Source organism: Arachis stenosperma, chromosome 3, assembly GCF_014773155.1.
Source record: "Arachis stenosperma cultivar V10309 chromosome 3, arast.V10309.gnm1.PFL2, whole genome shotgun sequence".
NCBI lineage: Eukaryota > Viridiplantae > Streptophyta > Magnoliopsida > Fabales > Fabaceae > Arachis > Arachis stenosperma.
In genome coordinates, this window is record NC_080379.1 from 120221885 (window position 1) to 120238265 (window position 16381).

General features: G+C 35.9%; 1 protein-coding gene and 1 long non-coding RNA gene across 2 annotated transcripts; one reads left to right on the top strand and one right to left on the bottom strand.

Annotated features, from left to right (window-relative positions):
- The first annotated feature begins 4190 nt into the window (after positions 1 to 4190).
- LOC130969738 (arabinogalactan protein 41-like) lies at positions 4191 to 4941 on the top strand. The gene is made up of 2 exons (XM_057895600.1): positions 4191 to 4470; positions 4608 to 4941. The coding sequence occupies exons 1-2, from the start codon at positions 4341 to 4343 to the stop codon at positions 4703 to 4705; spliced, it is 228 nt and encodes a 75-aa protein (XP_057751583.1). The 5' UTR covers positions 4191 to 4340; the 3' UTR covers positions 4706 to 4941.
- Positions 4942 to 5461: 520 nt separating this feature from the next.
- LOC130970123 (uncharacterized) lies at positions 5462 to 6504 on the bottom strand. Its single transcript, XR_009082011.1, has 2 exons — positions 6282 to 6504; positions 5462 to 5883 (listed from the first exon to the last, which is right to left on the bottom strand). It is a non-coding gene; the product is annotated as an uncharacterized LOC130970123 (long non-coding RNA).
- Between the last annotated feature and the right edge of the window lie 9877 nt (positions 6505 to 16381).

Below are 16381 nucleotides of genomic sequence, written 5' to 3' on the forward strand. Positions count from 1 at the left end.
TTCTCCCCCTTCTCTCTCTCTCTCTCTCTCTCTCTCTCTCTCTACTTCCTTTCCATCATCTCTTCCTCCTCTCTCTGTCTCCTTTTTTCCTCTTTCTCTCCTCCTCTCTTTCCCTTTCTTCCTCTCTCTCTCTCCCCCCTCTCTCCATCCTCTCTCTCTCCCCTCCTCCTCTCTCACTCCCTTTTCCCTATTTTTCCACCTCGTCTTTCTTTCTCTCTCTCTCTCTCCCTCCTTCTCTCCCTCTCTCTCTTTCTCTCCTTCTTTCTCTGTCTCTCTCTCTCCTTCTCTCTGCTCTCACTTCCTCTCTCTTTTTCCTTGCCCTCTTTCTCCTCCTCCATTCTCTCTCTTCCTCTCTCTTTTCTCCTTTCTCTCTCTAATCATCTCTCCCCTTTTTCTATCTCTCCTCCTCCTCTTTCTCTCCCCTCCCATCTTTCTCTCCTCTCCTCTCCTTTTCTCTCTCCTATATCTCTCTCTTTTTTCTGTCTTTTCCCTTTACTCTCTCTCTCTTTCTCTTTCTCTCTCCTCTCCTTCCTTTCTCTCTCTCCTTTTCTTCCCCTCTCTTTCTCTCTCTTTTATTTTCTTTTCTCTCTTTCTCTCTCTTGCTCCTCTCTCTTTCCTTTTCTTCTTTCTCTCTCTCCTCCTCTTTCTCTCTTCCTTTTTTCTCCTTCTCCTATTTTTTTTCTTACTCTCTCTTTTCTCTTTCTCTCTCAACATTCTCTCAATCTCTATCCCTCTTCTATCTCTTTTCTCATATTCTCTCTAAAGTGAGAGAAAAGAGAGAGAGAAGGAGAAGATAAAAAAGGAGAAAGAAAAAAGGAGAGAGATAAGAAGAGAGAAGAAGGATAGGAGAGAGAAAAGAAAAGAGAAAAAAAGAGAGGGGATAGAGAGGATGGGGAGAGAGAAGGAGAGAGAGGAAGGAGAGGATGGGAGAGAGAAGAAGAGAGGGAGAGGAGGGGAGAGAGAAAGAGGAAATGGGAGAGAGAGAGAGAGAGAGCATGGGAAGAGAGAGGGAGAGAAGGATAGAGAGAAAGAAATGGGAGGGGGAGAAAGAGGAGAAAAAGAGAGAGAGAGAGAGAGAGAGAGAGAGAGAGAGAGAGAGAGAGAAAGAAAGAGAAGGAAGAGAAGAGGAGAGAGAGTAGGGGGAGAGAGGGGAGAGAGAGAAGAAGAGAAAGAGAGGGGAGGAGGAGAAAGAGGGGAAGGCAAGAAAGAGAGAGAGAGAAGGAAGAGAGAAGAGGATGGGGAGAGAAAAGGAGAGAGATGGAAAGAAAATAAGAAAAAGTTACTCGTATCTTTTAGAAAGAAAATTATTTATATTAGAAAAAATTATTTATAGAAAATGCTGAAAAGAGATAAGAAAGAAAAAGGAACAAAAGCAATGGAATAGATTTCATTGTTTACAAATATTACTCGTATCATTTAGAAAGAAAAAAATTAGATTAAAAAAAGATTTAAAATTTTGGGTTTTTGTATGTAAAAATATTAATTTTTGTATAAAAATCTATTTTTACATGTAAAAACTAATTTTATGGTATAAAAACTAATTTTTTTAGTATAAAAATCGGTTTTTGGTATAAAAACCGGTTTTTAGTGTAAAAACCAGTTATTTAATGTAAAAAATGATTTTTTATATAAAAATCGATTATTTTTAAAAACCGATTTTTAATTTAATAACCAGTTAAAAATCTATTTTGAATTTCACTAACCGGTTAATAACCGGTTTCATCATGTAAAACCAATTTGGTTAATTAACCAATACTATATTTTTGGTTAACTAAAAAACTAGTTTGGTTTTTGGATTAACCAAACCATGAACACCCCTACCCTCATGTGTATTTCGTATAATCTCACCGTTGTGGTACACCACTATATTTGTAGTACCCTCCATCACACTAACAATACACTATAATACCTCTTTCATAATGAAATAAAATAGTAACAAGTTTTGATTTTTATTGGCAGAGCACCCACCATGCAGGTCACGTATTGAAATCGCATCAAATCAACAGCTGACATGTGTCCAACACGCATTTTGCATGTTGCATGGATGCTCGCCACATGTCTAACACGTCCTCATGTGTTGGCCCCGATCTATGTCGACCATGCATCTTGCGTGCTGACTCAACACATCTCTTACGTGTTGGATTTACTCCATCTACTATTAAATTACTCTTCCACTTTATCCCATGACAATAATAAAGAAGTCTTGTGGCCAACAAATTCAGCCTAACAGAATACATAAATTCAATTACAATTTTAGTCTTTATTATCTTATCTTTAGTTGTTCTTATCTTATCTTTATTTGCTTTTATCTTTCATAGGACAATGCTCTATATATATTTAGTTTTACCCTCATAGTTTACAACACACTTCAGTACAATTCAATCAATCAACAATCAATAAAAGTTCTTTTCTTTGCTTTTTCTATTCTTTCACAATTTTATCATGGTATCAGAGCCTTAGTATTCTCCTTAAAGAGGATACACAAGCTATCATCTTTCCAGTGAGAAATCATCATGCTTCTTTTTCAACCTCCTCCCACAATAAATAATCAATCTTCCAATTTAGCTCGGAATTCAACCAATCTTTATTACTTCCATCCAAGTAAAAATCCAATATCAATCTTGGTTACACCTGTTCTAGCAGGAAACAACTATCATTCATGGAATAGTCACTATGGCCGGTCTGCACCTTCTTCTGGCAGTTTCATCTGCACCTTTTTTCGGGAGTTTCGTCTGCAATTTGTTTTAGTAGTTTTTAGCAGTTTGATCTGCACTCTTATTGCGCTCTATACGCCCTCTTTCTTATCGCGCTCTATGCGCCCCCTCTTATCGCGCTCTACGCGCCCCCTCTTATCGCGCTCTACGCGCCCTCTCTTATTGCGCTCTATGCACTTATTTTTTTCATTTTTCTTTTAAAGATCGCTAATCAAGCACAACATCTCTTTTTATACTTTTGCCGCCGGCAGCTCAAGCTCCGCCGCACGCATTTTTTGAAGATCACTGCTCAAGCACAACATCTCCTTTTATATTTTTGCTGCCGGCAGCTCAAGCTCTGTCGTACGTATTTTTTGAAGATTGTTGCTCAAGCACAACATCTCCTTTTATCTTTTTGCCGCCGGCAGCTCAAGCTCCGTCGCACGCATCTTCCTCCGCGTCACCACGTCAGACGCACTTTTTTCAACAATTTCATCGGAACTTATCCAAGCTGTGGATTATTAACATCTTCCATCCACTAGCTTGCCGGGGCGTATTAAATTACTTTTCCACCTTAGCCCATGACAACAATAAAGAAGTCTCGTAGCCTACAAATTCAGCCCAACATAATACATAAATTCAATTACAATTTTAGTTTTTATTATCTTATCTTTATCTTATCTTTAGTTGTTCTTATCTTATCTTTATTTGATTTTATCTTTCATAGGACAATGCTCTATATATATTTAGTTTTACCCTCATAGTTTACAATACACTTCAATACAATTCAATCAATTAACAATCAATAAAAGTTCTTTTCTTTGCTTTTCCTATTCTTTTATAATTTTATCATCTACCATATTCACCCACCTGTAATTATATTAAATAGGCCTATTTCTAGCAAAAGGCCAAAAATACCCAAAATTTTTCATATAGAAAAAAGAATTATAAAAAATTTTGAAACTAAAAATTTAAAATAATCAATTTGTGATGGTTGAGACTTGTTCGCTTGAGCAAATGTTGAATGTTTGAATCCTACCTTGTGCACGTGACAAATTATTTGCATACAACAAGCGCTTTTAGATTTGTGATAAATTAGTTTTTGGCCAAATTAAAACACACAATAAATGTTTAACCTGTTAAAGACCATGTTAGAGACCAAAATATAATTAGTATGGTATTCTTCATAAGGAGCAACAAGGACAGAGCATACTACATAGCACATGGATGGAGGCCAAAATACTGAGTGGCTGCTGGGACTGTAAAAGAAAGAGAGGAGGAGAATCCAATTCCTTGCTAAGCCTAACCTAACCTCATAATGTTAGCCTTAGGTCATAGCCAATTCCATGACATTTCACGTGAGGCTCCCTCACTCTTCAAAACATGCGCTTGCACAGAGCACAGAGCATAGTGGACCCACAAAACGGATACCGGATAGGGCGGTTGCCTCTCTCCTCTTTTGTCTCTCGCGCACACGCCAAAACCTCACAACTGTAACAACCTTTTAAACCACTCTCCGCCGTCCCTCTCTCTTCCTTCATTGGTTTCCCCACTCTCTCTCTCTCTCTCTCTCTCTCTCTCCGCACTTGTCCAACACACAGAGAGAAACAGAGACAGAAGAGAGCTTTGGATTTGGAATTCACAAAGATGGCGTCTCCCAGACTCTCATTCGGATTCGGAGTCGTGGCCATGCTCGCCACTCTCATTTTCGCCCTTTCCTTCCCAGCTTCCGTTCACGCCCAGACGCCATCCCCTGCTCCTTCCCCTACCAGCGACGGTACATTCCCATCTTTCCACCTCTTTCTCCGTATTCTGTTTTTCTGGATCTGGATTTCTACGATATCTCTCGCTTCATCCCAGATCTAATAACATCTTGCATTGTTGTTCCTTATGTCTGTGTTGGTGTCTTTTCAGGTTCGTCAGTAGATCAAGGGATAGCGTATGTGCTGATGTTGTTGGCTCTGGCTCTGACGTACCTCATCCACTCCGCTGATCTTTCCACCACCTTATGAATTTGAACCACACAGGAAGGAAATTTGATTTAGGATTGAGAGTGGATTTTTTAGGTGACAGTGCTTCGTTAGTTATTCTCAATGTTAGTATATTTCTCTTAGCAATTTATGTGTATGAATGGATTCATTAACAGTTTGCAATAGGGATTGCTTTCTTATTTTCCCAGTAAGTCTGAGGATGTCAATGTTACCTCCTACATAAAGCACCAAATTCGTGTGTTTGTTTTGGCTTTCAAGGTTTCAAACTATTGTGCTAACGTTTCCGGATGACTTTTCAACAGAATCAATTCATAATTTTTTTAACAACGTTTTAGGGCCCTCAACATGAAACCAACAAAGTTTTGTTGCATTTGCGTTTTGGCAAAATCTCTTAATCTCATGAGTATCATCTTATATTTTTATATCCTTTTCGGTGTATATACACGCAATGGTTACACAGGTGATAGTTACTTTCCATTTGATTTGAGTAACGTATTTCTATAACATTTTCCGACAATGAAAAATATTCAAACAAATATAAAACAATATGAATTGTTCGATCACTCGTTGATATAGATGAAATTTGATATAGATAATCTTTAATAGTTATCAGTTATGAGCACTTTAAGTAACATTACACTAAAAAAAGAAATTATCCAGTCTCTCTCTCTATATATGTGATTCTGTTCATAATTTCAAACAATTGAAAGAACATCTAACATATCAAATAAGGAAAAAATTGCATATCAGCATCCGTAGAACCGTCGACGAATTCAGTTATCATGTAAAGCCAGAAATCCACCCATTAGAATGCCATAACTGTTATTAATGGTAGCTGGATAGAAATAGCTACAGGTCATAAATTCCGATGTCTTAAAGTTTTGATTTTTGAATGTTAAGCTAAACAAGGTACACGCTGTTAACAATAACTTTCATTCGACTTTACACCCATAAACAAACAGTGGGCAAAATAACAATTATTTGTGAATAAATGAAAGTCAGATTTGAATGAACAGCTTCTGTACATCAGAACAGTGGAGGGGAAAATGGTAAATGCCTGCGAATCAGAGTATCAAATAAGAAAAGACTTGCGATCAGCAATATAAATAGTTCAATACATAGAACATGCTTTACGCCTTCTTGCTATTTGGCTTTGTTTCCTGCTGATCCTGTCCAGCCAAGGAAAACTTCTTTACTTTCTGTTGAGGCAGAGAGCAAAAGAAATACAAAAAAGAATTGAGGGTTAGGCTTTAGCACAAAAAAGGTGCAAATATGCTTAAACATATTTCCTTTATTGAATTGGAAGATAAGGGCAATGGCATAAAGAACCTTGAAAGCGCATAATCAAACAAGGCCAATCCAGTCCTTTATTCAAAGTTTCAGTTTTAAATAAATCCAAAAGGAGGATAATTGATAGATCAAATTAGCAAAATTTCCTTCCTTCTTCACCACTAAGAAAACAATACCGGGAAAAAAAGAACAAGATTAAGGGACTGGTTTTTGGGAAAGCAAAGCCTAAGAAGCTTCTTGCTCTATCATCCAAATTCAAATACAACGCTCCTCTATAAGAGACAAGAACAGAAATGGGTTTGGTTACCTTGGCGAGGACGCATTGGCGCAAGGAATGCAAGAGGTGTTGGCATTTTTCTTGGTTGAAGGGAGTCTCAGTGACGCAATTGAGGAGTTGAAGGGCTTCTTCTCCGCACACAGCTTCTTTCCCTTTCCCGTTCCCCGATTCCATCCTCGATTTAGGTTTTTCGGGTTTTACCACGCCCCAATATCTGTCTCTCTAAAACCCTCTTTTAACTCTTAATTTCAACTAATCTCCCAATTAGCTCTCTGTTCTGCTCTCCTGTGTGCTCCTCCAGTTTCCTTACCACCACACTTTTGTCTCTAGAATATTCTCGATAGTCAATACTGTGTTCTACTACCCACCCCAAATAAATGGGTTTATTTAAATGGATTTTTAAGGAAAGTCAAAAGATCTTTAGAGTAAATTCTTAAAAGTGGTCTCTTATATTGACATTGTGTATTAAAATCGTTTCTGAAATTTTAATTACATCAATTATGTCTGCGAGATTGAAAAAATTATACCATATTAGTCCCGAACTTATTTTTTGTTAATGGCGTGTTGACATAACTTGATGACGTGGACTTTTGGTGACACGTGTCACCTCATAGTTTGGCCACGTGTAACGATACAATGACGTATTGATTAGCGACACATGGTATGCTGATGTAGATGGTTATGTCATGTGTCACAATGTTATTTTGTCACGTGTCACATGTTATTTGTCCACTTGTCATTCACTATGTCATCGTTACATATGCACTAAATTGGTCTCCTTACTTTGTATCAAATGACTCATTTTAGTCTCTGAAATTGAATATCGTGCACCAAATTAATCCGTTGTTCTCATTTTTCTTTGTAAATACAAAACTCTCAATATTTTTTGATACACAAATTTTAATTTTATTTTTTATTATATAATTTTTTATAATGAATTTTTTAATTAATAATTTTAACTTGTATCATTAGAGCACATGTTAGTTAAATCCAAAATTTTATTATTGCGTCTTGTATTTATTTGTATTTGTTTTAATACTATTAAAGCATTGTTATAATAAGTGCTTATATTAATTAATAGTGTAATATATGAAAAGGCTGCCTAGTTAAGTTATAGATAAAATGAAGGGTTAAGTATGATTTTAGTCTTTAAGGTAGGGGCTGAAAATTTATTTCGTCCTCAACCTTTTTTCGCTACAAAATGGTCCCAAAAGTTTAACTTAATTTTAAAATCGTCATTTTTTACCAAATTTTTAATTTTTATTTCAAAAATACCCTTAACAAAAAAATTAAAAAAAAAAAAGAAAAGAAACACGGGTTAAGGAAAATGGGGGAGGATAACAGTTGGAAGGGGAGTTGGGTTTTGATTCAGGGAGAAGAAGGGGAAGGGAAGGGAAGGGGAAAGGGAAGGGCCACCGCCGCCGCTCCTGCTCCTCCTCGTTCAGTCCTCACCGCTGGATCTCACTGTGAGGGTGGACCTCACCCTCGCCGTCATCGTCGCCTCGCCGTCGCTCTCGTCTCGTCACACCTCCTCCCTTCCGTCGCACCTTGTCTCGCCGCACCTCTTCCTCGCCGTTGCACCTCGTCTCGTCGTTTGTTTTGATAATTATATTTATGGATTTTTGGTTCTTTTAATTGAAAATGAATTTAGAGATTTTTTATTATTGTAATTACTTCTGTGTTTTGTTAATAAAAGGGGAAGAATTTTAGTTTTTAGTTTTGTTGATGGTTCTGAGTTTTGATTGTTCTGATTTTTTTAGTTCCGATTTTCTGAGTTCTGGGTGGCGGTGGTGGTGGTGGGTTCTGAGTTTTGTTGTTCTTCTTATGGTTCCGTTATCATTGTTGTTATTTTTCTTCTTCTTATATTTTTTCTTATGATTCCATTATCCATTGTTCTTCAGATGATGATGTTGATAACCATGAAGATAATGGTTGTGGTGGTGGGTTCTGGTTTAGTTTAGACTTTTGTTCTGCTTCTTGTTAATTTTGATTAATTTTGGGAAAGTTCTGATGATGATGATGATGACCATGATGATAACAGTGGTGGTGGGTTCTGGTTCAACTTGGGCTTCTGTTCTGTTTCTGTTGATTTTGATTGATTTTGGGAAGAAGGGGGAAAGGTATTTTTGTCCGAAGGACGATTTTAAAATTGAGTTAAACCTTCGGAACCATTTTGTAGCAAAAAAAGGCAGGGGACGAAATAAATTTTCGACCCCTACTTTAGGGACTAAAATCGTATTTAACCCTAAAATGAAATTATTATAATCGACAATATAAATCTATCTTATTAAGTTAGTGAGAAGTCAATTATATGGGGAATCGAATATTCTTAAAATAGATGAGAATAATGAATTTATATTAGTTAACAAGTGCCTTATGAAGTATTCTTAAAATATTTATTAAGGTGTTAAATATTAAAAAGTTTGTATTAAAAAATATTATTATACTCCTAACTTACATTCTTTACTAAATTAATATCAATATCTCATATAATTTTTTTAATAAAATATTATAGAAAAAATTATATAATTAAAACTAAAATTTTTAAAATATTTTATAAAAGCACTTATATTTAAATAACTTGTGAAAATGTAAAATTAAAATTAGTGTATTCAAAGATATTAAAAATTTTGAATTAAAAAAAAAGAGAACAAACTAATGAAGGGACTAATTTGGTGCACCATATTCAATTTCAAAAACTAAAATGACATTTGATGCAAAGTAAGGGACCAATTTGGTCCATATGTAATGATGACATAATGGATGCACGTGGACAAATAAAATTGTGACAAGTGGCATAACCCGACACTCGTGGCAAAATAGCATTGTGACACGTAGCATAACCATCCACATCAGCATGCCACGTGTCGTTAATCGACACGTCATCATGCCGTTACACGTGGCCTAACCATGAAGTGATATGTATCTCCAAAGGTCCACGTCATCAAGCCACGTCAACGTGCCGTTAACGGAAAACGGATCAGGGACTAATTTGGTGTAATTTTTTCAATCTCAGGGACGTAATTGGTGCAATTGAAATCTAAGGGACGATTTTAGTGCACAACGTCAATCTCAGGAACCACTTTGGAGATTTACTCTACATGATCTTATAAAAAAAGTAAAAATAATTTTATATTTGAATATTTTATTTTAAATTTTTTTTAATTTATTCATTATATTTTAGTATAACCATATAAAAGTAGTTTTTTATTTATTTATTATGTGAAAAATATCTATTTTGTTAAAAAAATTTTAAAAAAAAGATATAAATCGTAACTTCTCAAAAAAGATTTTTTTTTTTATTTTTAGTGATTTTATTTTTATTATTAAAAATTTACCAAACATGCTAAAATATTTAAAAATATCTTTTTTATTAAAAAATCTTTTAAATCAACTTAATGGTGCCCAAACAAACACTTTCGAACACCTTTATTAAAAGTGATATTTGCAATTTTGGGCTCATTTTTTATAACTTGAAAAGTTGATTGGTGTCTTAATGGAAATGAGAGTTTTTGGTATATTTGCATATTGGTGAATTTGTCAAATGGACATCTTCAACACGTGGGGGACGTGTTGATGCAGCACGTAAAGGGCAAGCTGACACCACGGGAAAGGCGTGTTGATGACGTGTCGATGTCTGATTCGATAGGATACAACACGTGGGGGCGTATTGATGATGTGTCGCTCTTTGATTCGATTTTGACACAACACGTGGAGGGCGTATTGATGACGTGTCGCTCTCTGGTTCGATGGCGATACAACACATGGCCTGCGTGTTGAGTGCTCTCCTTATATAAGGCAAAGTTCGGTACCATTTCATTATAAAGAGAAGAGTTGTTTGAGTGTGTTTCTGGTGTGATAGAAGGTACAACAAATTTGGTAGTATATCGTAACGGTGAGATTATACGGAATACTCATGAGGGAGTGAGGTTTGCGTGTGAGAATCCGTTTTCGTTTGTGGTTCCATGCACCATGACATTTATAGAGCTTCAGAACGGTCTTTGTCAAAGCATGGAGAATGATATGTTGAGGAGAGTGAGCAGTATTCAGTACCAAAGTCCCGTTATAATTTTTGGTAGTCTAATACAGTTTGATATTGTGCTAATCATTGACGAAGCGAGTATGCAGAATACGTTCTATATGTTGAGTTTGGAAACATAGAGGCAGATGAGATTCAAAATGATGTAGATATAGAGGATGGTAGAGATGAAGTGTACGAAAGAATGAACAGTGACAGTGAAGAGAACTTCGAAGCTACTTATGAAACTGGCGACGAAGACGAAGATGGTGATATGGGAGTTGAGGCAACAGTGGAGAATGTAGTTATTTCTCCTACCGTTAGTCAACCAATAGACGTTTCACCTTTTATGTGTAACTTGGATCTTGATGCCATGCATGCACCGAAATTTTTGAAATATGCAAATATAGGTACATGATGAGTGAAAAATACGTTTTTCTTATTTTATATTTTGGATAGATCAATGAGTGATGTTTTTTCTTTGTGTGGGTGTTGTTGATCCTGAAGACAAGAGATTTAGGATCGGAATGGAATATAGTTCTAGAAAGTCGGTCATCGCAGCAATTAGAAGTTGCACTATCTTTAGAGGAGTCGACTACAATTTGTATGAATATGAGCCACAGACGTTCTATGCAAAATGCAAGATGTATAGAGCGTGGGTGCGACTGGCTTATCCGAGCCATCTTGATACGGAAAAAGGTTGTTGGGTGTAAACACCCTCACTATCAGAATGCCACACTTCTGGCTGCACCAATTTGATAACAAGAATATTACGACGGCTTCCATATTTTTCATAATAAGATATAAGTCTTTAACTCGAAACCATATTGCTGTTTTCTTTGAAAAACTAGAAATACTTTTTCTTGAAAACAAACAAGCATATACATATATGTAAAACTTCTTATACAAGTAACTTACAAATATATATATATATATATATATATATATATATATATATATATATATATATACATACATACTATTACAACTTCTATCCCTCTTACAAATATAATAAAAAAAAGCGAGGGAAAAATATAATTGTATATACAATAATATAGAATATAATTAGATGCTCGAAAGAAACTCCTTAAACTCTTCATCCATCCTGAAAAGGAAAATTGTAGGGGGGTAAGAACATCGTCCTCGCTGGTTCTCAGTAGAGGGTTTTTAAGAATTGTCATAAGAAGATATTTTAAATAAAACTATTTTCAATCGCCGTGATTGTCAGTTTATTATCCAAATTTAAAACTCATATTTTTCTTAAAAAATTTCATGCAAAATAACATTCCATACATTTCATCGCTTACTAAGAAACCATTGTAACAAAAACTCGCCACTGATCCAAATCAACTCGGCCTTCGGCCCAGATTAAATTAACTCAGAGTCTGTCCCAAATCAAATCAACTCGGTCTCCGGTCCAATTCAAAATAAATCACCATCAAAACTCAATGCCAAAAAAGAATCAATCACAGGCACAAACAATGCAAGGAAAACACATTTTAAAAACAGTTACAGTAAGTATCATAGTTATCAGTTAAACTGAATTCATCAAATAGGCAAACCAAAATACTTAAGCACACCCAAACAAAACAAACAAATGCAACATGATGCATGCCTGCCCTACTGGTTGTGAGCTCATATGTCGATTAAACTGTAACTACCCTACCTCACGAGGCCTGTGATTCCTCATTCTTTACAACGTTCACTGATGCTCATAGATTTAGATATATAAATATATAGCATAGATAACAAATTAAAATTACAACATGTAGCGCTAAAACTTTTTTTTAGTGCTTTCGAGTAATGAATCTTGGTTATTAAATAATTACCGCTATAGTTAATTTTTCTTTCAAATTAGCCACATCTTGTTAATTTATTAAATTCATTAAGTGTTGAAATAGTAAAGAAACCACCTTAGATACATCGTCAATCAATTAGTACATGATCAAAACTTTTATTGTCAAACTAAAATGCCCTTCCTATATGTTAAGCCAAATTAAGGCTTTAACTATCCTCGCATAAAACCTTAAATTAATTCCAAATTATTAGTTCACTTAAACCCATCAATGTTTAACCATGGCTAATGTAACAACTCTAATTTTTACACTGACGCGAATTTTTCTTAAAATAATATTTTAAAGTGATTAGTTTTATTTTGATGAGTCGATTTCAAACTCCGAATTAAAATAAATAGTAATATAATTTTATTATTATCTTATATATTTATTTTACTTGCTCTAATTATAATAGAATTTAGATAATAATATTAATATTATTATTTCAAGTCTAACTTTTACCGATAAAATTAATTATTGATATTTTTTGATGAACTTAAAATTACTAATATTTCGTTAAATATCTTTTAATTTCTATGTTACTAACATCATTTATATTAATAACTCATATATATTTAACCTTATTATTATTATTATTATTGTCTGAAAGGAAAAAAAAGAAGGAATAGAATCGTGAATCACATTAAGTAGTGTTATCCCATTAATTATTAACATTCTTTTTTTTTTTTAATTTCAATGTGACCGAATTGGAGAAAGAAAGAAAAGAGAGATTTCAATCCAAAACCACCTAGTAATATGGCATTGACACATAATTCTTTAATTGACAACTCCCCCTTCCACTAAGATAAAAAACACTTACCTTAATCTTTCATTTGCTGAATGTATTGCACGAAGAAAGGAGAAAGTGATCCAGAGCTTTCATCAAAGAAACCGTAACCCTTCACCATTTTCTTTCTTTGATTTCACTTAATCCGTAACCCCATTCAAAAATCTAATCTGGTAAAAGTGTTCGTATCCTCCTTCTCTATGTGTTAATGTCACTTTTGATTGGTGGAAGTCAATGGTGACGTAGCTCTCTTACCCCTTGAGTTCGGTCAACTGGAATTCTAGGAGGCACAGATAATTTCGAACGTTTTTTTCTTCAACGACTCGATCAGAAGGTTTTTCCGGAGCTTCGAGTATTTTGATTTCGTACGAAGGTAGGATTTTGGTAAATTCTCACCGGTTAAATTAGTATTGGACAAGTGAATTGATGTCGTGATTACTTGTTGATTGAATTTGATTGAACTTATATTGAATTTTGTGATATATTGATCTTTGTGATAAGTTTGAGGTTCAGAGGGTTATAGTGCAGCTGAAAACTAAGTTATTCTGATGAATTTGATTTCTAGATTACAATAGAATTATTTGAAAATGTTGGAATTTGTCTAGTTTGATTTATTGGAAATGATTTGAAAAGAGTGTGGAAAACAGTTATGATGGAACTCGAGAAGGGTGGCAGAGTCCGGGTTTTAGGAGAGATGCCACCGAAATTTTGTTAAAACCTTAAGAATTTATTTGAAATTTTATTTAGAAAAAAATATTGAATTTGAGAAATTGTAGTATTTGATTTTTGATTTATTCAGAAAATAGTTATATGTTAGATTTAATTCATTTAAGAAAAGTATATATTTTGAGTTCGATTTATTTAGAAAAGTATTGTTTTATGATTTTAAATTATTTAAGAATATTATTATGTTTAAGTTTGATTTAAAAATGAAAAGGACTTATGTTTTGAATTTGACTCAAGGATTTTATTTGGAGGAGTTTTAGTGAACCTTAAAAGTAATTAAATTTTTATTGAATGATTTCATTTTGTAATATCTTGGAAAAAGTTAAAGAATTAGTCTTAAGGATGAAAGGGGGGTTGGTTTTGGTTTTAAAAGAAAAAGAGAAGATAAATCGGCACATGTGATTATGAAATGATTAAAAGGTCATGAGAGGGTGACAAAAAGTAAATAGTTATAGTGTTGATGCGAACATGTTAATCCGTGGGCTTTATGTGTGAATGATTGTACGGGGATGCCCGTGTATATGGAATGGCTTCCAGGAGAAAGGGGCACATGCTTCAGTTGGAGAATAAGCGCCGGCAAGTACTTGCAGAGGTCATATTCGACATACTTCAGCCGGAGAATCAGTGCCTGCAAGAAGTAGTAACTTGCAGAGGTTATATCGCTGGAATGCCTTATCTGACTTGCGAGTCGGATTGTGTCGGGTGCGGGTCGAAATCGACAAATGAGCTCATTACCTGCAATAGGGCTAGACATGCATTTGTGCATTTGCATTTTACTTGATACAGTGAATTTGTTTGTGATTGTCATCTTGTGTTTATGCATTCCTTAATGTTATTCTGAGTTGTGATGATTAGATACTTCTCTGTGACACTTGTATATTTCGTTGTGAATTACTTGAACTATGATAATCCTGACTTGACTAACTACCCCCAATCCTACTAAAAACTCCCCAGTTCTTGTCCCTTTTCTTCCTCCCTTTCAGATGGAGACCGGAGTCTTGTTTTACGAGATGGACCCTCCCTATATATATGAGGATATTGTATAGCATAGGTTTTATGTAGTAGGTGCAGAGATTAGGACTCGTATATATGTACATTTTGTGTGATCCATGGTTCTGAAAATCAGACCAGACCGGTCGGTTCGACCGGGTTAACCGGGAACCGGTCTTATGGCTGGTCCGGGTAACACGTAAAACCGTTTTGCAAAAAACGGGTCTAAAAATCAGACAAATCGGAGGTTAACCGGTGAACCGGTTGAACCGGTCAGATTTTTCAAAAAAGACCGATTCTCTCAAAAAAAAAGTAAAAACCCCACCCCCCAAAACACCTGACCCTCTCCCTTCTGTCTAACTCTCACATTCCAACAAAAATCTCTAATTTGCCTAACCTATGAGAGAAACCACCATCGCCACCATTAGCCCCCAGCCACCGTCATGAAGCCCTGGCCACTAGCCACCGTCAGTTCCCCAGCCGCCGCCACTCTTCTCTTCCTCACCGTCTCTGCTCATCGCGAAGCCCCACCAGCCATCATCACTCCCAGCCGCCGCCACTCTTGTGCTCACTGTCTCTGTGATCATTGTCGTCGGCAGTGACAGATGGTGCCATCGTTGTCCTCGTCCTCGATCCTCTTCTCCTCTATGTCATGCAAACGGTTACTCAATCCTTTTCAAGCACATCCTCTCCTCCATGAATCTCTACCCAGAGCCTTGCCGTGAAATCACTACTCGGGGCCTCGCTGTTGCAAAATGATCCTCTTCTAAGCTTACTCTGCCACCGCCGTTCCTCCTTAGTCGTGTCTCCGGTAATAATTAAGCTACTGCTTCTTCAGTTTTAATTTCTAAGTTTTTGGCTTCTGAATTGGGATCGTGTTCTGAGTTGGATTACTGCTCATGTGGTTTTGAATTTAGTTTGGAGAATAAGTTTGGATTTGGTTAGTTTTCTGTTTCTAGATTCTCTAGATATGGATTTGGATTTTGAGTTTTCTGAGTTCTGTTGTTGAATAGTGGTGGACGAAATTGTGATCCTCTTTGTATTTGCATAAGATTTATTTAATGGCTATTGGCTATGTGTGGACACAACTCCGTTCAACTTAACCAGCAAGTGTACTAGGTCATCCAAGTAATACCTTACGTGAGTAAGGGTCGATCCCACGGAGATTGTTGGTATGAAGCAAGCTATGGTCACCTTGTAAATCTCAGTTAGGCAGATTAAATTGATTTATGGTTTCGAAAATTAATAATTAAATAAAAAGTAAAAAGGGATAGAAATACTTATGTAAATCAATAGTGGGAATTTCAGTTAGGCGTATGGAGATGCTGTGCTCCTTTTGAAACTCTACTTCACTACTCACTCTTCCTTCAATCCTTCTTACTCCTTTCCATGGCAAGCTGTATGTAGGGCATCACTATCATCAATGGCTACTTTTAATCCTCTCGGGAAAATGGTCCTATGCGCTGTCACTGCACGGCTAATCGTCTGGAGGCATCACCCTTGGTTGATAGCTACATCCCATCCTCTCAGTGAAAATGGTCCAAATGCTCTGTCACAGCACGGCTAATCATCTGTCGGTTCTCAATCAGGTTGGAATAGAATCCATTGATTCTTTTGCGTTTGTCACTAACGCCCAGCCTTCAGGAGCTTGAAGCTCGTCACAGTCATTCAATACCGGAATCCTACTCGGAATACCATAGACAAGGTTAGACTTTCCGGATTCCCAGGATCCTACTCGGAATACCACAGACAAGGTTAGACTTTCCGGATCCTC

Excerpts from the sequence above, each read along its gene's own strand:
- LOC130969738 (XM_057895600.1), top strand. The coding sequence starts at position 4,341 with ATGGCGTCTCCCAGACTCTCATTCGGATTCGGAGTCGTGGCCATGCTC. Across the intron at positions 4,471-4,607 it reads TCCTTCCCCTACCAGCGACG|GTTCGTCAGTAGATCAAGGG; the intron begins GTACATTCCCAT and ends GTGTCTTTTCAG.